This window comes from Helianthus annuus, chromosome 13 (genome assembly GCF_002127325.2).
Source record: "Helianthus annuus cultivar XRQ/B chromosome 13, HanXRQr2.0-SUNRISE, whole genome shotgun sequence".
NCBI lineage: Eukaryota > Viridiplantae > Streptophyta > Magnoliopsida > Asterales > Asteraceae > Helianthus > Helianthus annuus.
This window is the reverse complement of record NC_035445.2, coordinates 141,660,676-141,680,254: the sequence shown is the minus strand read 5'-3', so window position 1 is coordinate 141,680,254 and position 19,579 is coordinate 141,660,676. Positions and strand designations below refer to the sequence as shown.

General features: G+C 39.4%; 1 protein-coding gene and 1 long non-coding RNA gene across 3 annotated transcripts; one reads left to right on the top strand and one right to left on the bottom strand.

Annotated features, from left to right (window-relative positions):
* Window positions 1-850: 850 nt before the first annotated feature.
* LOC110903312 lies at window positions 851-4,508 on the top strand. Its single transcript, XR_002571835.2, has 2 exons — window positions 851-1,016; window positions 4,179-4,508. It is a non-coding gene; the product is annotated as an uncharacterized LOC110903312 (long non-coding RNA).
* Window positions 1,956-2,754, bottom strand: LOC118485468 (U-box domain-containing protein 52-like). Of its 2 annotated transcripts, none has more exons than XM_035981601.1 (3): window positions 2,541-2,754; window positions 2,358-2,476; window positions 1,956-2,079 (listed from the first exon to the last, which is right to left on the bottom strand). In XM_035981601.1, exons 1-3 carry the CDS (start codon window positions 2,677-2,679, stop codon window positions 2,017-2,019), a joined length of 321 nt encoding a protein of 106 aa, XP_035837494.1. In that variant the 5' UTR covers window positions 2,680-2,754; the 3' UTR covers window positions 1,956-2,016. The 2 variants fall into 2 exon arrangements, with proteins under 2 accessions (XP_035837494.1, XP_035837495.1); XM_035981602.1 differs by having other exon boundaries at window positions 2,559-2,754.
* Window positions 4,509-19,579: the final 15,071 nt, after the last annotated feature.

Below are 19,579 nucleotides of genomic sequence, written 5' to 3'. Positions count from 1 at the left end.
GTAAGCAAATGATCTCTAGATCAAGTGGTGGAAGAATTGTATTTCTCTTGAGAGTTGCAGGTTTAATTTTCACTTGGTGTAGAGTGAGGCTTAACTCCCACTTGGTGCAGAGTGAGACATCGATGGGCAATGATAGAAGACCTAGGGAAATATGGGTTTGATCCTTGAGTCAAACGGATTTTACCGATAATTTCACCTCGTGCCTACACGCGGGTGGGTTATCGGGTTTTCCTCGGAATTGGTGGTGGACTATGGTTACTCTCGGAGTACTCCGTTTGGTCCGGTGAGTGCCCCGAGAGTGCTCAGGATTGATTCTGTTAGCCGTTCAAAAAACGGTATAGCTAAATCTAATCCTATTTTACCACTTTTTTTTAGGGATTTTTACATATTTCCCCCCTCTTAAGAGAACTTTACATATTTCTCAAAAAAAATTCAATTACATATTTCCCCATTTCTTAGACCACCCGTAGTGGGGCGTGGTTTTTAAAAAAAAATGAAAAAAACGCCCCAAAACGCCCCTCCCCCCACTACACCGGGCGTTATAAGGCGTTTTTTTTAAAGGTTTGCATGTTGGCGTTTTAAATAAAACGCTGAAGTGGTCAAATGAGCAAGTGCATGTGGCCAATGGGAGTGTTCTTCAGTCTGCCAAGGTTTGACTAGCCAATGGGAGTGTGAGTTTGCTTTTTTTTTTTTTTTTGTTTAATGATTGGTAGGGGCATTATTAGGCATTATGCCCACTACACCACTTTTGCAATAATGCCCCATGCTGACTGGGATGCCACGTGTCGGATAATGCCCCATGGTGGGGGCATTATTTTTCTTAACCACTACACATGGTCTTATTCTCATATTCCTCTTCCGTATCTGTCACGCCAAACCCAAACCCTACATCGCAGACCATGCTTCCCCTTCACCTGGTAATCGCAGTTTGTAACGAAGCCAAACCCTAGACGAGCAGAAGAAGACGCTGACCCTAGACGAGCAGAAAAAGACGCTGAACCCTACATGAGTTTCAGGTATGTTTTTTTAGAGTTATTTTTAAAGGATATGACCCCAAATCGTTGCTCCGTTGCCTAACCTGCAACAATCAGCAACGAAAGGGGAACAACTGGGTAAATACATTCGGGAATTTGAAAAGCGTTTTTGCATTGTCCCCTATTTTCATCAGTAGGTTTTCTGTTTCAAGCATTGTGATTGATTTTCTGATTGATTTTAGTTGTAACAAGATAATTTGTTGAATATGTTAACAAGCATTCTATGATTGTGATTGTGGTATGAAGTCAATTGAAATCTGGGGTTTTTGGTTGTGGGTAGATTGATAACTTAAGTGTCACCAATGACTTTTTGTAGTTCATCCCTTAAATAACTTATCACCCTTTTTAATATTCAAAACTGTACACTAGAGGCCATGCTTATTTGGATCAACGGTGTTTAAGAGTTACTCATTGTTGATTACATCTAAAATTTTTAAATTTACAATGTGCAAGTGATCAACTTTAATTTCTTAGATAACTAAACTTCATGTTCTAGCTTTATTGAATTACTAGTCTAAGATCCCGCGAGTTTCGCAGGTGGCTTAACACGAACATATAATATCTACTGGCATTGAAGCCTATGTAGATCATCACTTTTGTTCTAGGCATTTCCAAACTTAGGATTCACGTCTAAGGGTTGAAATAGGTCCTAAACATATAATACACGACCCTAACCGGTACAAACCCAAAACCGAACAAAGTGATCACTTCCCTCTCCAAAAACCTGTTACATACCAGCGAACCTTTAATAGATCAACGAAAGGTCATGGTTTTCATCTTTTGATTGATATCAAGTTTATATAAACTTCAATATCTAAATTCTTATTTAGATTCATATTAGTTTATATAAAACTTACTTACATATGTGTAAACCCAAACATCTCTTTTTAAGAAACAAAATTAGATCAATTTTAATGTATCAGTAAACAACACAAATAGTACAATGATTTCTAAGTTCAACTCTTACCAGCAAGAAGTAGCTTCATCCAATCACTTGTTCGACACGGATGTAACGTGTATCTTGTATATATTTATACAGGTGCTCCTACAATTAAAATAATGAAAGCATAAATTAACATAAAATCATTATATATATAAATTTAGCTTGATATTAAACACCTGCTTAGCCTGTCAGCTTCTAATTGAAAAGCCAAACATGCCAAAAAATAGATTTTCCCTATGAAATGACACATGATTTAATAGTTTAAGGCGTTTAATAATATTCCAATTTTCCTCTCAAAAAGTTAATCTTTATCTTTTGTGTTTCTGCTCTGCATCATTTACCGAATTCATTAATAATCAAGAAAGTATAAAAGCTCAAACCTTCCTCGTAGCACACATGTTCTTGAAAGGAAGTAGTTTTTCGTATGTCTCACATTCGACTTCCTTCCTGTAAGCGATCACCAAATCCTCTCGCACTTGTGAAACCGGAACCAAACCCACTACATAAAAAGCTGAATTTTCCATCTAACATAGAACTTAATATCATATGAAACACTAACCAACCTTTATTAGGAAACTCACTTGGTGTCGGAATTCTGGTGATTTTCGATCGAATGAAGAACAATCTGAACAAAAGCATACCCTCTGGAACAAACTTATCCAATGCCCATTTAACAACATATTTGTTTTGTTTTACTTCCATTGACGGCTAAAGCGACGACCAAATACGAAGGCGTCGCTAAATTATCTAACCCTGTAATCTTTCCATCCTCCACAATCATAAAATTCATGAAATAGAGTAAATATATTAAACAAATTAAAACCCAAATAAATTGATTCGAAACACAGAAAAAGATGAATTTAAAGCTAAAATGTTGTGAAAACTATAATTATAAAAACAAAAAATGATAAATTTCATATCCATAAACTGAATCCCAGTGCTAAGAACACAATAAAATCAAAAAATTCTGAAACAGAGCACCTAAATAAACCCATAGCCATAAGACCCAAATAAATTGATTCAAAAGCACAAAAAATTAAACAAAATCATAATCTTCATAACTTAATCACAAAAGTCATAACCTGTTAAATAAGTTCTGAAACAAACGTGTGAAACAGAGCAAGTGTGTAATTGTGCATAATAAATCAAGTATTTCTTGTGTTATCTCAAAACCCACAAATAAATTGCTTCAAAACCCCATTAAAAACATGAATTTAAAGATAAAAACAAAGCTTAAACTCATACCAAACCATTTGAAGAACATAACATGGATTTAACGAAACCCTAATTCGCGCTTATTGTTCACAATTTCTGAAACTCAAATTAAACTACAATCAATAATCATATATCATCATGCTTACACGAAAGAACAAAAACCAGATCTGAACAGAAAACGATTACCTAGATGAAGAAGAAATCAATGAACTTGTGATGGCGGATGAATGCGGCAAACAAAAATTGTCAAAGTGGAACGATCGCCTTAGATTAGGGTTTGTGATGAGGAGATTATTGAAAGGAAAGGTCTTCAAGAATAAGAATATGGAAAGTCTTTATTTTTGGAAGATGATTTGAGAGAATATGAGAGGATGATTGAGAGAGATTTGGGAATTCTTCTAGTGTAAGATTATGAAACGTAGAATAGGAATAGTCTATTCAATTTGCCGCTCAAAGGGAAAAAGAGGAAACAATAAAATGCCACGTGGCATCTAGTAGCTTAAGTTCATGCCATGTGGCTTAAGATGGTTTTGTTTTATTATAAGGTATAGATGTGATCGTTTTATTAAGTGTAAATTTATGCCACGTGGCATCTAGTACCTTTTACCCATTATGTATGACATTTAGCAGTTAGCCCAATGAGGTAGATATGCTTTTTGAACTGTTTTAAGAGTTTGAGCTCCCTATTTTTGATGATGGGTTGATACACAAGGGATACTTTCTAATTATTATTTGACTTAATTTTGACAAAGCAAGTTCAAGGGTTTTTTTTTTTTTTTTTTTTTTTTTTTTTTTTTTTTTTGCAAAAATTGATGTTGTACAAAACTGTTTCTGTATGTATAAAACAAAAGTTGGCTCGGCTGCAAAGTCAAAGATCCATCTTCTTTAATCATATGCTATTGTTTTATGAAGATACGTTTTAATGACTAATTTTTTTGTTACGTAAGGTTATTGTACTGGGGTTTAAATGTATTGTATGTTACTAGCAGGAAAGCCGCGTGATGCGGCGACGACACAAAAATGTCTACGTTGTTGTGAGTATGGACTATGTGAAAAGGCATGCAAAAACTCAGCACCAGAAGATTCTACTCAACATCAAGCCTCAACAAGTAAAAGGGGACAAGGAAAGAGTGCAAAATTCGTGAAAGTAATTAGTCATAGTTGAGCAATTGATTTTGAATTTTTGGTATCGTAGTCATAGTTGGGCAATTGATTTTGAATTTTTGGCGTCGTATTTGTAATTCTTAAATTTTAGGAAACTCTTTGTTTTTTAGCACACAATTGATTATGAACAAGTAAGGATTGCATTTTTGAAAGTTTGTGTTTTTTATGATGAGTATGATGGTATTGTTTGAGAACAGTAGCAAGTACAAGAATTATGGATATAATAGACGAATTGGGGAAATATGTAATTGAATGATGATATTAGAAAATGGGAAATACGTAGATATTCATTTAGTTAGTTCATTAAGGGTAAAATAGTCAATCATAAGAGTCATTTTAATGAAAAGGGGAAATATGTAATATATATGAGTTAGAGAGGGGAAACATGTAATTAAATTTTATGATTGGGTAAATACGTAATATGTAAAAAACCTTTTTTTTTTTTTAAATCTAAAGTAGTTTAGAGTAATCTCCAAAGGGTCCTATTATTTACACCAAACTTTTTGCTATTGCACCAAGTGATATGACATTAATAAATTCAAATTTGTGTTTTTATTTTATAATTTCCGATGTATAATGTTTTATTAAAAAAATGAAACCGTTTTTGCATGTGCTTATTTTTATCTAAATTTTGATATAAATTTTTATAAAACAATGTAATATAAATTTTTATAACTACTTATAAAACGTTATATTAGATAAGCCTCCGTTTTTTATAAAATTTATATCAAAACGTAGATAAAAATAAACACATCGCAAAACCATATTCATTTTTTATAGAACTTTATATATCGGAAGTTATAAAAGAAAAACACAAATTTGAATTAATTAATGTCATATCACTTGGTGCAAATAGCAATAAGTTTGGTGTAAATAATAGGACCCTTTGGAAGATTACTCTAAACTACTTTTGATTTAAAAAAAAAGGTTTTTTACATATTTCCCCTTCTTTACATTTTTTTATAAAAATTTATATCAAAATTTAGATAAAAATAAGCACATGCAAAAACGGTTTCATTTTTTAATAAAACATTATACATCGGAAATTATAAAAGAAAAACACAAATTTGAATTTATTAATGTAGCACTTGGTATAAATAGCAAAAAGTTGTGTGAAAAGAGAATAACCCTCTTTCCAGAATGGTGTAAACTCACTATGCATTTGGACACCATAAGAGTAACTTTCAAAATGGGGTTGCAAAAGAAGATTTAGTCGTTTTACAAATCCACCAACACCCTTTTAATTAAACCATATGCTCTAATATATACGGACTCAATTGCATCCGAATAAATTCGATAAAGGATATGGTGCAAGTCTATGCCACAATGAGTCGATGATCTATAACACCCTAAAAACGGACTTGGTAATTAAACCAGATTAACTGAGGATGAGCGGATAAAATACCATTAGTGGTAAAATTTAACATGTAAACAAAATAACTAGGAATGTTCTAATCTAGTTAAAACATCAGTAATTACTAGATGTGGTGGGTGGATTTTGAACATTATAAAGCTACTAATAAAATGCAAGGGCTACAAATGAACAAGTATCAAACTTAATTCATTAAAAAGCTAAAAACATAAAAAAACACACACACATGTGTGTAGAACGATCCAGAGAAAAAAAAAGGGAGAAGACTTCTTCAACCTAGCAAACACAAAATCAATGAATTGAAGGTGAAATCCCTTGCATGTTTGATGATTTTAGTCTTCTAACATCATCTAAACCTAAGGTGTGTGTTGAATTTGTGTACAAAGAGTTTCTATGTTAAGTGTGTTTTGATGAAATCGATGATGTATGAATGTCCATAATCATCATACTTGCTTGTATGTGTAAAATACTTGAGTAATTTAAGGATTTGAACTAAATGTTCATACATGTCATGAAGTGGGTTTTGAAGATATGATGAAATTGATGTCATAATAGTGATATAAGCATCATGTTTACTAGTTTGTGTGAAGAACTTGTATAGTTTAAATGTTGAGATGAATGCACAAATATATGATGAAATGGGTTTTCTTACATTCAGATGAAAACCTCTAGTTCTAATATGATAGATTGATGAATTAGTATTGATAATTGGAAGTCATGTTGACTTGACGCTACTAGGTGTATGAACTTGTTGAGGTTGAAAGAAATATGGTGATTTTGGTTAATGAACTTAACTAATATAATAACTTAAAACGATGCCCACCAAGTGATTGACAAAATGCCTAAATGAATTTGTTAAAATTGTTGGTGCATTTGCATATGTCAAATGGTTGTTTGACGTTTGAAAGTCAAACTGACATATAATAGATTTGGATGAAAAAAAATAAGGGTTGAAGAGGTATGGTCCCAAATCCTTGCCTACATGGCAAGGACCACACCACTTTTACATCTTACATGGTGCACACATCAGCAAGCGAATCCAGAAGCTTCTAGAAGCTTCTGGAATATGGCAAGGTGGCACCAAAGATGCTCCCTCCGACCAAAAGGACAAAACGTGTTACCATTCATCAAGCGCCATGTAGGCCTGTAACAAATCAAGGAGCAGACCGACATCAGCAGTACGATGTTCCTAGCATGAGCAAATACAGGCGCGCCACGTGTACCACTACCCTGACCACGGCAGAGGAGACCAAGAGGATATTCCCCTTGGTCGGACAGCTGACAACACTGCTCCTCCTTCTTCCAGCATCCAGCTATAAATAGGACCCTTCATCATTCAGGTTGAATCATCTTACCCTCTATACTCTCACACTCAACACACACTGTTTATTCCCCTCAGAACAGTACTTATTCTCACACCGGAGCTTGGTTAAGAGGGAAACCCCCATATTCCCCTCTTAACGAGACTGACGGTGTTGCTGTTTTGCAGGATCGTAGCCATTTCACGAGTAGAGAAGGAGATTGAACCCACAGAAGAGACAATCCCACAGATTAACCTTAGGGGGTGTTTGTTTTTTGTGAAAAGCACTTCATGACCTCTTATGTCTCCCCATGCAGATCACGCGCAGACGTTTGAGTCTGCAGTGTGTTTGTTTTTTGAAAGTGATTTCATTAAAAAAGATCTTCTAAACCTCTTCTTGGGGCAGACCTGGACTCTCCTCTTCAAACCTCTTCTCATCCTCTTCTCTTTCAAAACACTTCTGAAACTCTTGCTCCTCCCACCACAGATCCTTCAAATTCATCGAAATTCCATTCGCCTCTTTCTCTCTCTCTGTATTCTCACAGATCCTTCAAATTCATCAGGTACACACATCTATCAATCAACAATCGCTAACAATTCATATCAAAATCTAACATCGATTCAACGATCTATAAAAAGAATATCATTTCAATTGATAATTTTATCATTTTTCTGGATCAGATTGTTGAATTCATACGAAATCTGTGAACAACTTTTGATTTTATTCGGAAACTGTTATCGGTTTAGTTGGTTTAGTGACGGCGATACGGAGACGTCTTATGGATCTGTATCGTTGAGTGGATTTTGGTCAAAGCATCGCGATGACGTTAGCTGCAATCAACTCCAGACGGTTCGTTGTTAGATTTAATTTTGTTGTGTATTTGTTTGTTTTTATTACTGAATTGAAGAATTAGGTTATTTTGATCCGCAGTGAGAGTGCTTTGTGAGATTAATTAGGTTACATATTGTTTTGATGTTTGTTGTTGCAGCTATTGTTGAAAGCTGCTTCAATTGTTATGGAGTGATAATTGATTGTGTAGAATAGTTTGGACATATTACTGGTGTAAACAAGTTAATGCTAGTATGACATGTAGTGCTACAAATTAGAGTTGCAAAATACATTTTGTTAATTTTCAAAAAAGTTGTTCCAAATCGAGTTGATAATGTTAATTTTCATAATTGTGGTGTTAGCTTGCTGAATTTTAATGTTTGCAGAAGTGAAAAACAAACAGTCTTCCTCTGGCAGACTGCAAAGGTTTGGTCCACCTCTTCTGCTACAGATGTCTGCAGATGTGGTCCGCAGACTGCAGACATTTTACCTCTGAAAAAACAAACAGCACCTTAGTGTTAACCTGTGTTCATCATTGGCGCCATCCGTTTTTTGCAAAACCACTCTCATCTCTTTTCTCTCCGAAAAACTCTTTAAAATGGCAGAAACAAACCCTTCCCACCAGGTGGATGGAGAAGTTTCTTCTTTTGAGCTCATTACGGACACCGCGCACGTCCAAAGAAGCCAAAGGAACGAAACGATCCAAGAAGGGCAGATAAATAATGAGTTCCCGGACATCTTTGGAAGTGCCTCCAGAGTTGTCAGTCAAAACACAACTAGAGCCATTTTCCAACCACCACCCAGGCTCATCACCCAAGTCACTAACGGAGCAACATTCCAACCCCCGTCCGGGACAGTTCAACAAACACCCCCACCAGTGCAAACACTAAACCATGGAGCCGGCCCTTCAGCTCCATCGGAACAAACACGACTAAATTTCTCTGCACTTTTAGGGCTACCCGAAGGAAAAACTCTGGCTTCCTGGTATGCTGAACAAATGGCATTTATAAACCTTGTTTATACACAACTCAGCGAGCAACAGGCTTTGCTCCAAGCACAAGCCAACCAATCCGCATTTGTTACTCCACTGCAAAGGTCTCTGAGCACTCACATGCCTCAGCAGGCCAATGCATGGACCAGTACCAAGCATCCGAAGGCAGAGCGCGCATGACACACGCGACACATACGGCGAAACAGAAAGCAACTATGTGCAGTATTCCCACCCACCAAGGAAACCAATACAAAGTCGTGTTACACCCCCAAAAATCCACATGCGGAGTACCACCGCTTGGAGGCGTGACTGGCCAGGATCTTAGCCACCAATCACATTGAACTCATGAGTATATTTAAATAAAACTTTCATTTATTAACAATAGTGTAACACCATTACAATAGTTCACATTTTACAGCGGAAGCATATTTAACTCGTTAAGTGTTTATAAACCACATGTATAAGCTCTTAGTCTTGTGTTGCGTTTCCATGTAGCTCGACCCATGACCACTCCAGCTTCTCAGACAGTAAGTTCCATTGATATGCACCTAAAGGCCTGCAAGGCATGTAACAACGAGTCAACAACAAAGTTGAGCGAGTTTACAGTTGGGTGTTCGTTTAAAGTTGCTTACGAAAACATAGTTTGTCTTTAGTTGGCTTACTTGTCGTGGGGTTTACCCCATAGTTGAAAATATGATTAACCAGTTTACCCTGTTTCCCAAACATATCCATAGATGGTGGGGGCTTCCCATGTGAGTTACCAGTTTACCCTGTTTTCTAAACATTTTTACGATATTTAGTGGGGGCTTCCTATGTGCGTTACCAGACCATACCATATCTACTAACGAAACATAAGTTGTGCTCTACATCAGTGTCTATCATCACTGACAGTTTGCCATAGTCCATTAGTACACGCCCGTTCGAACGACACGGTGTGAGGTTTGTTAAACCTAATAGCGCTATTAACTAATGACCCGTTCGCCATCGGCCTCGGCGATTAAGTCGATATAAAGAGGAGGGACTTCATGATAGAGTTTTGTCTAGTAAGTTTAAGGTTGTTGTCCTACCCAAGGAGGACGAACGTACGTAGTTCTACCCAAGGAGAATACGCAGGAGTTATAGTGGCATCCTACCCAAGGAGGATGGCCGTACATATCCTACCCAAGGAGGATATGTAGATTCCATTTAGTTTATTAACCCATTCCCAACCCTTGGGAATCCCATGCTTTGTAGAAAGTGTGAACTCACCTCAGTTTGCTCGGTTGATTAATTACTTGATTCCAATTAGTCGGTCAAAGCCTAAGGTGTGCACGTATTCACAATCAGTTTACATTCACATAGTCCACGTATAAGTCATGATCATAAAGTGTGGTTCAAGTAACAAGCACCACGTAACATTTAACAACTATTCATGTTCAGTCCATTCATTACATTGGTCACATACATTCACAGTGTGTATCATAGAAAGATCATGGTTAAACAGGTAACAGTCACTTTATCTTGTAAGGCACAATAATAGATGATTTACTGTACATGCTAAACACATCAGATTTCCTGTTCTTGATTAATGACATTCAATATTTACAACAGATGAAATCAGTGAAAACCTAATCTACTGTTCATGCAAAACCATGTGACGAAAATGGGTGCTCGACGAAACCCCATTATGACGAAACACTTAGTGTTTCGTAGAGTTGTCATGTGACAAAACCTTATGTGTTTCGTCGAGTTAGCATGTGACGAAACTACCTAGTTTCGTCGGCTCCTCTGTTTCGTCGTCATTATCAAATAATCAGACAGTCACAGAAACCCTAATCACGATTCCAGCGGTTTATTATCAATCATTAATCCTAGCCACGAATTATATGATAGCAAATCATTGACAGGTTCACTGTATCACTTATTGGTCTAATCATTCAAGATATGTAACATCAAACAGAAACATGAGCAGTAGACATAAGAGAGATCAACCACAACATCAGATTAAATTCAATAGATAAACATCAGGCATCAACCCTAACTACTATCAATTTTATCATTCGTTCATCACATACTGGATTATTAGATTCATCATTCACAATCTCCTATATCATCGATCATTATCACAAGTCATGAAATCCTACCTAGAAGCCATTGGACAGTAACAAGATAAAGTATTCTATACACTAACCGGTTACGAGACGAATTAGCAAGTATCCGAGAGAAGTGATGGTTGCCGTCGCACAGAGGGAGAATTCTAGGGTTTCTAATCGGCCAGTTATGTGACGAACATAACAGTTCCATGTAACATATACTTACTTAAGTGTACTGGGCCCTTAATGGGCTTCGACGAATTCCTAGGCCGGCGAAACACTGTGTTTCGTCGAGATGAAAACGACGAAACACTCCCTGTTTCGTCGAGGTGGTTTATGGCGAAACTGTAATTGTTTCGTCGGGTTGTTTCGTCGGGTAAAGCTTTGAATCTCAAACAGTTTACAAGTCATGTAACCAAACACTTTGATCACATTAAATAGGTAACATATCAAATAAACATCTCAACATATAATCCAACGTGTACAATTACAAGGCAAACAAGTCGTGTAAGTAAACAACTAAACCATTAACGTGCAATTAACGTGAAGGTGGAATCTTGGAAACTCGAGTTGTCACATTATCCCCAACTTGAAAGAAATTTCGTCCCGAAATTTAGCATGCGGTTACTGAGGAAGCTAGTTAAGTTGCGTGGTTTACTGGTTTTCCTGGGGTGTCACATCATCCCCCCGTTGGTTTGGAAATTCGTCCCGAAATTCCGCAGTAGCTTCAACCTCAGTAGTGGTTTCATTGTTCTCGAACAATGGGGATATGTGAGCTTCATTTGGTTTCCTCGTTCCCAGGTAACCTCTGGGTCACGACGGGAGTTCCAACGAACTCGAACAAGAGGTATTCTGATGTGCTTGAGGACCTTAACGTCTCGGTCCGTGATTTCAACTGGTTCCTCGACGAATCGCAACTGATCGTCGATAGTGAGCTCCTTCAGAGGAACTACGAGGGTCTCATCTGACGGACACTTCTTCAGGTTTGACACGTGGAAAACGTTGTGAACTCCACTGAGTTCTGTGGGTAGGTTTAGTTTGTAGGCCACCTTGCCTATTTTCTCAATGATTACGAAAGGTTTAACATATCGCGGTTTGAGTTTCGTCTCGCATACCAAATCGAAGTACACCTTCCCAAGGTGGGACTTTAGATAGTACTCGATCCCCAACTTGGAACTCGAGTGGTTTCGTGCGTTTAACAGCGTAGCTTTTCTGACGGTCACGAGCTGCCGCCATTCGTTGTCGTATCTGAGCAATTTTTTCTGTTGCGTCTACTACAAGTTCTGGACCCGTGATCTGACTATCACCCACCTCTGCCCAACAAAGATGTGATCGACATTTACGCCCGTACAATGCCTCAAATGGAGCGGCTTGAATGCTGGTGTTGTAACTGTTGTTATTCGAAAGCTCCACTAAAGGGAGGTGTCTTCTCTGACCGTTGCCAAGGTCGATTTCACGTGCTTGAAGCATGTCTTCAAGAGTTTGGATGGTGCGTTCAGTCTGTCCATCCGTCCGTGGATGATATCCTGTGCTCATGTCTAAACATGTGCCAAAGGATTTGTGTACCGCTTGCCACAAATCAGATGCAAGTCGTGGGTTGCGATTAGAGGTAATGAAGGTTGGCACCCCGTGCCTAGCAACCGCTTCCTTCAGGTAGATGACTGCAAGTGTAGAGAACTTATCCGTTTCTTTGATGGTTAGAAAGTGTGCTGGTTGCGCAAGACAATCAATGAGTATCCCGGTGATGTTGTTTCCGTTTCGAGTTATAAGTAGACTATCGACCAAATCCATGGCAGTCTGTTTTTATTTCCATGTGAGTGTTGCTGGTTGCTAACGCTACACCTTGACTTTCCACAAGTCGATCTATCATTCCCATACTTAACTAGATGAGACTTCATGTCCGATTACCAGTACAGGGTTTATAAATCCTAATGCCTTCCATCAAAAACCCAGGCGGCTAGAATGTCGAAGCTGGTGCGCTTGCTCAACGCGAGTTCCCTACAGTTGCCGTGTAATGGGACCCACACTCGTTTCAGGAAGTAGCGCGTATCGTCTGACTAGTAAAAGGTTGCTTCTCCATGCCCCGCATGGGTTTAACTTGAAAAATTCCTCTTCCCTCAGTTCTCCTGTCTGAACAGAGCGAGTCTGATACTGGTAAGTTAGAGTCGATAGTGAGCTGCAGGGCTCGTGTACGTTCAGGTTTCGCAGTCGTATTCATCTAGAAGTTCCATCCAGCGGGAACGTTGTATGCTTTAGCTTTTTCGAACGTCGGTACTTGGGAGGCCCTTGTGATCGGTCTAAATGATGCATCTGGTACCGTCCAAGTAATGCCCCCATTTAAAATCCCAAGGCCATGGTTTTCACCGCCAGTTGTGTGTTGTTCAGTTACTCTTTGTAGCTCCCTCACGTAAGTCATCATTCTCTCGTGTTGTGTTGGTGTGTAACTAGGACTCTGATTCGGACCATCATGGTATACCACTATATCACCCGTACCCTAGGGTAAAACGATGCTCAGAGCATTGCAGTGTCGGGATTCGAAAGCTGAGATGACGTCCTCTTGTACTGTCTTCCACGAACACAGCACCCTGCTGTGCTAGAGAGATTTAAGCTACCCGACTTTCACAAATCCTGTGATTTATCTGTAATAGCATCAAGTAAGACTAAGAAGTTGATGTATCCACGAAGGACTTTTTGGTGACGATCAGTACCAACCAAGACGGATCTCAGCGAGATCCACGTGCATTTCCACTTTGCTGATCATATAACCAAAAGGTACTTCTCTAATCCAGAGATTACATTTAACAAGACCTTAAGTATAGTGGCTCCTCCCTCAGAAGCCCTAAAATAAGACACCAATGCCACCCATGGCGTTCCTTTCTCCTGGTCAGGATTCCGAACATTGTCAACAAATGCGGTCGATTCATGTGATTCCCTGAAACTGCTGGTGTGTTGGTTAACTCAATGGTCATGGTGTATAACGTTGGAATGGCTGCATTACCTTCGATATACTCTTCTAAGGGCATTCTTCCATTAGATTTCCATCTAACCATAGCTTGTTCACCATCGAATTTTCGAATGGAAACTTGTTCCTCGCAACTGGCCGGCAGGTTGTCCATACGTGGTCGAGGCAAACTGTTCTTGACTGTCACCTTGTTGAGTTCTCGATAATCAGTGCACATACGGAAAGGCTTCTCTTCACGGGTATAGCAAAGGCTCCTTAAAGCGAAAACTAGATCCGATGAAACTCAAGTCCAATAATTCTTGAAGTTGATTAGGCAGTTCCTTCAACCTTCCTGGGGTAAGATAATAAGATGTACTAGTAACAAGGGCTACTTCTGGCATGATACGGATCTGATATCCCACCTGACGATGTGTAGATAAACCTGACAGTTCTTCTGGAAACACTTAGGGAGAAATCACGAATAATTGGTGGATCCTCGATCCTCCTTTCCTTAGCCTTGACATCAGTATCGAGTGTTAACATTGCGGGGTAATCCTTCCGTAGACACTCCTGGCCTTTCTTGCTGAAATGAAGCTAACCGTTGTGCCACTCTGGCGCGTTAGAACAGATAACAATCCTCCACGAAGGAGAGGGTTACGTAGAATTATCCCCTCACAGGGTACACCTATCAAGAATAACAGAAGAAGGTCGTTGTCGAACACTTGTCCCACAAGGTCGTGTCTGTATCCCAACGATCATATGAGGTTTCCGTTAGCTTGCCACCAGCCGACTCCACAACAGGTTCAAACTCCTAGAAGCATCCAGATCAAACAGAACAGAGACGAAACGGGTTGCTACTCATACTAGCTATCACAGTGTTAAAGTCCTGACGTCGCCCATGCCAACTCTAAATGCCTTTCCAAGAGCATCATTTCTGGTGTTGCTGGTTTTCATTACTAGGATTTCAAATACTGCCGTTGTTCCCTTGATCATTGACCTCTTATCTTAACCACCGCCAATCTGTGATGTGGGAACCTTTATTTCCTTACTGAAAGCTAGGTTACGAGCACCTTGTTGTCGTTGTGACTGCTGACCCCAATGTTGCTGCTCGAAACATGCCCTACGATTCTTCACCATCATAGTCCATCTTTTCGCATCCTGAGCCGCGTTCTAAAGCGTTACTCACTGTGTTGGCAGTTACGCATACCACACTAAGGTCAATGATTACCACTTATGCCTCAATTGGTTCGTAGGTGTTGACTCCCATGAGTAGCTGACGGGGGTTAAGGATTCGATTGAAGCCAATTCGCTGTGCTCGTTACCGGTAATCAGGTTCGTCAAAGTACTGAGGTCGGTAATGTGCTACGCTCATCCTCCTGTTCGTCGTCGTTGCAAGTGGTTCGAGTAATTCACGGTCTGTTACGAGAGTGTTGCAGAAGTGATCACACTTCGGGATCGAAGACGTCAATACATGAGTTTCAGCAAACGAGGAGGAGTAAGAAAGGTATCGATCAATCATTCGATGCTGGGACATCCAACTCAGGGACGTTCGTATAAGCACCTAACATTCTACACGGTTCGCTAGGTGTTCAGATGGGTGTTCAGGCAACACTCGACAGCATCGAGTTTCGAAAAAATCCAACGATAAATGAGAAGTTCACGTTTGAGTTTGAGTAGGGGACAATTACTGCTATGGCCCCTATAGGTTCGTTTGTTTCACATTGATCAAATAGCAAGACGGAACCCTTTTCCACTTGTTAAGCCTCACTGGGATTCACATGCACACCACAGTATTATTATGTGTGCACCCACAATAATATTGTGATTTGCATGCTCATCTCAGCTCCTCCTAACTCATGTCAAGTGGTTCCTAAAACTCGGGTAGCAACAAAGAGCATTACGAAGTGTAAGTCGTGAAGGTTTAGGGAAATACCACCCTATCAGTCACATAACACGTGCAAGTGTACATGAATTCATATTATTGTGCTAAACGTGCAATCACATGCAGTATCGCATGTAGGTGTTTACTAGTTATGTAGTACAATGAGTATAAAATAGGCGAACCTTGCTATCTGGAGCTGAGTGTCATGGTAGTATTCACGTATTCAGAACTGTTCGGTTATAGTGTGGTTTTACAAAAACGTTTTTCCCCTTTTTAAATAAAACCAAGTTCACTATAACCAATGGCTCTGATACCAATCTGTCACACCCCCAAAAATCCACATGCGGAGTACCACCGCTTGGAGGCGTGACTGACTAGGATCTTAGCCACCAATCACATTGAACTCATGAGTATATTTAAATAAAGTTTCATTTATTAACAATAGTGTTACACCGTTACAATAGTTCACATTTTACAGCGGAAGCATATTTAACTCGTTAAGTGTTTATAAACCACATGTATAAGCTCTTAGTCTTGTGTTGTGTTTCCATGTAGCTCGACCCATGACCACTCCAGCTTCTCAGACAGTAAGTTCCATTGATATGCACCTAAAGGCCTGCAAGGCATGTAACAACGAGTCAACAACAAAGTTGAGCGAGTTCACAGTTGGGTGTTCGTTTTAAGTTGCTTACGAAAACATAGTATGTCTTTAGTTGGCTTACTTGCCGTGGGGTTTACCCCATAGTTGAAAATATGATTAACCAGTTTACCCTGTTTCCCAAACATATCCATAGATGGTGTGGGCTTCCCATGTGAGTTACCAGTTTACCCTGTTTTCCAAACATTTTTACGATATTTAGTGGGGGCTTCCCATGTGCGTTACCAGACTATACCATATCGACTACTAACGAAACATAAGTTGTGCCCTACATCAGTGTCTATCATCACTGACAGTTTGCCATAGTCCATTAGTACACGCCCGTTCGAACGACACGGTGTGAGGTTTGTTAAACCTAATAGCGCTATTAACTAATGACCCGCTCGCCATCGGCCTCGGCGATTAAGTCGATATAAAGAGGAGGGACTTCATGATAGAGTTTTGTCTAGTAAGTTTAAGGTTGTTGTCCTACCCAAGGAGGACGAACGTATGTAGTTCTACCCAAGGAGAATACGCAGGAGTTATAGTGGCATCCTACCCAAGGAGGATGGCCGTACATATCCTACCCAAGGAGGATATGTAGATTCCGTTTAGTTTATTAACCCATTCCTAACCCTTGGGAATCCCATGCCTTGTAGAAAGTGTGAACTCACCTCAGTTTGCTCGGTTGATTAATTACTTGATTCCAATTAGTCGGTCAAAGCCTATGGTGTGCACGTATTCACAATCAGTTTACATTCACATAGTCCACGTATAAGTCATGATCATAAAGTGTGGTTCAAGTAAGAAGCACCACGTAACATTTAACAGCTATTCATGTTCAGTCCATTCATTACATTGGTCACATACATTCACAGTGTGTATCATAGAAAGATCATGGTTAAACAGGTAACAATCACTTTATTTTGTAAGGCACAATAATAGATGATTTACTGTACATGCTAAACACATTAGATTTCCTGTTCTTGATTAATGACATTCAATATTTACAACAGATGAAATCAGTGAAAACCTAATCTACTGTTCATGCAAAACCATGTGACGAAAATGGGTGCTCGACGAAACCTCATTATGACGAAACACTTAGTGTTTCGTCGAGTTGTCATGTGACAAAACCTTATGTGTTTCGTCGAGTTAGCATGTGACGAAACTACCTAGTTTCATCGGCTCCTCTGTTTCGGCGTCATTATTAGATAATCAAACATTCACAGAAACCCTAATCACGATTCCAGCGGTTTATTATCAATCATTAATCCTAGCCACGAATTATATGATGGCAAATCATTGACAGGTTCACTGTATCACTTATTTGTCTAATCATTCAAGATATGCAACATCAAACAGAAACATGAGCAGTAGACATAAGCGAGATCAACCACAACATCAGATTAAATTCAATTGATCAACATCAGGCATCAACCCTAACTACTATCAACTTTATCATTTGTTCATCACATACTGGATTATTAGATTCATCATTCACAATCTCCTATATCATCGATCATTATCACAAGTCATGAAATCCTACCTAGAAGCCATTGGACAGTAACAAGATAAAGTATTCTATACACTAACCGGTTACGAGACGAATTAGCAAGGATCCGAGAGAGGTGATGGTTGCCATCGCACAGAGGGAGAATTCTAGGGTTTCTAATCGGCCAGTTATGTGACGAACATAACAGTTCCATGTAACATATAATCACTTAAGTGTACTGGGCCCTTAATGGGCTTCGACGAATTCCTGGGCCAGCGAAACGCTGTGGTTCGTCGAGATGAAGACGGCGAAACACTCCCTGTTTCGTCGAGGTGGTTTATGGCAAAACTGTAATTGTTTCGTCGGGTAAAGCTCTGAATCTCAAACAGTTTACAAGTTCATGTAACCAAACACTTTGATCACATTAAATAGGTAACATATCAAATAAACATCTCAACATATAATCCAACGTGTACAATTACAAGGCAAACAAGTCATGTAAGTAAATAACTAAACCATTAACGTGCAATTAACGTGAAGGTGGAATCTTGGAAACTCGAGTTGTCACATTTAGGTCCCCGCAACATAAACGGCGAGCTTGATAGTTATAAAGAAGAAGATGACGAGACATACAAAGAAAGCACAGTGTTCAGCAGATTGCCGCCAGAGCATGAAGCATACAAACCTCACAAGCGTGCAGGTTACAACCCAAAAGCAGAGCATGATTACACCTTGAGCTATCGTCTGGACAAAATGGCTGAAAATTCAAAATTCATCAAAGAGATTGCCACAGCCGCTATTGACAAAACGAAACTGCCACACAACGTGGGCAAATACAACGGCTTGACAGACCCGGATGATCACCTCCAAGTTTTTAATGGTGCATGAGCAACAGGTGGATGGAATTTACCAACTTGGTGCCATCTCTTCGCTCAAACCTTCGTCGGCGCAGCGCGCATTTGGTTTGACAGCCTACCAGCAGGAAGGATCAAATCATGGATCAACTTTCGAGACAAGTTCCTCGCGCACTTTTCCCAGCAGCGCAGACACGCCAGAGATCCGGCTAATTGTTTGAACATATGGCGAAAGGACCACGAAAGCGTGGAAGACTTCATTACCAGATACAACAAAGAATGTTTGGAAATTGGAGATGTAGGTGAGAAGATGATGCGTGCGCATTTCATGAGGGTAGTAAAATATGATGATCTAACCAAGCGACTAAAAGGAAGGGACGGAGGACCCAAAGATTGGGAAACCTTAATTGAGGCAGCAAAAACCATTGCGCAAACTGACAAACAGTTGACCGGTGATGACAACCGTCAACGCAGATACAACCATAACGACCGGCATAACAAGAAGGGCAGAGGCCAATCATGGAAAACATCCGGTCATAGGGAAAGAAGCCCAATAAAGGAAGACGCGCGCCATACAATCAATCAGATTGCCCGTCGGAAAGAAGTCAAAAGAGAAAACCGAGAAAAACAGTGGACACCCCTAACAAAAACCCCTTCAGAGGTCTTGTCAACTGAGAACCACCCGTTCAAACCACCACTACAAATGCGAAACAAAAGGGGTCAAGACCCAAATCTTTTATGTGAATTCCATAAAGACACAGGCCACTTAACCGACGACTGCTTCAGCCTAAAGCAGGAAATAGAAAGGGCCTTAAGAGACGGAAAGCTCACTCATCTGGTAAAAGGTGGA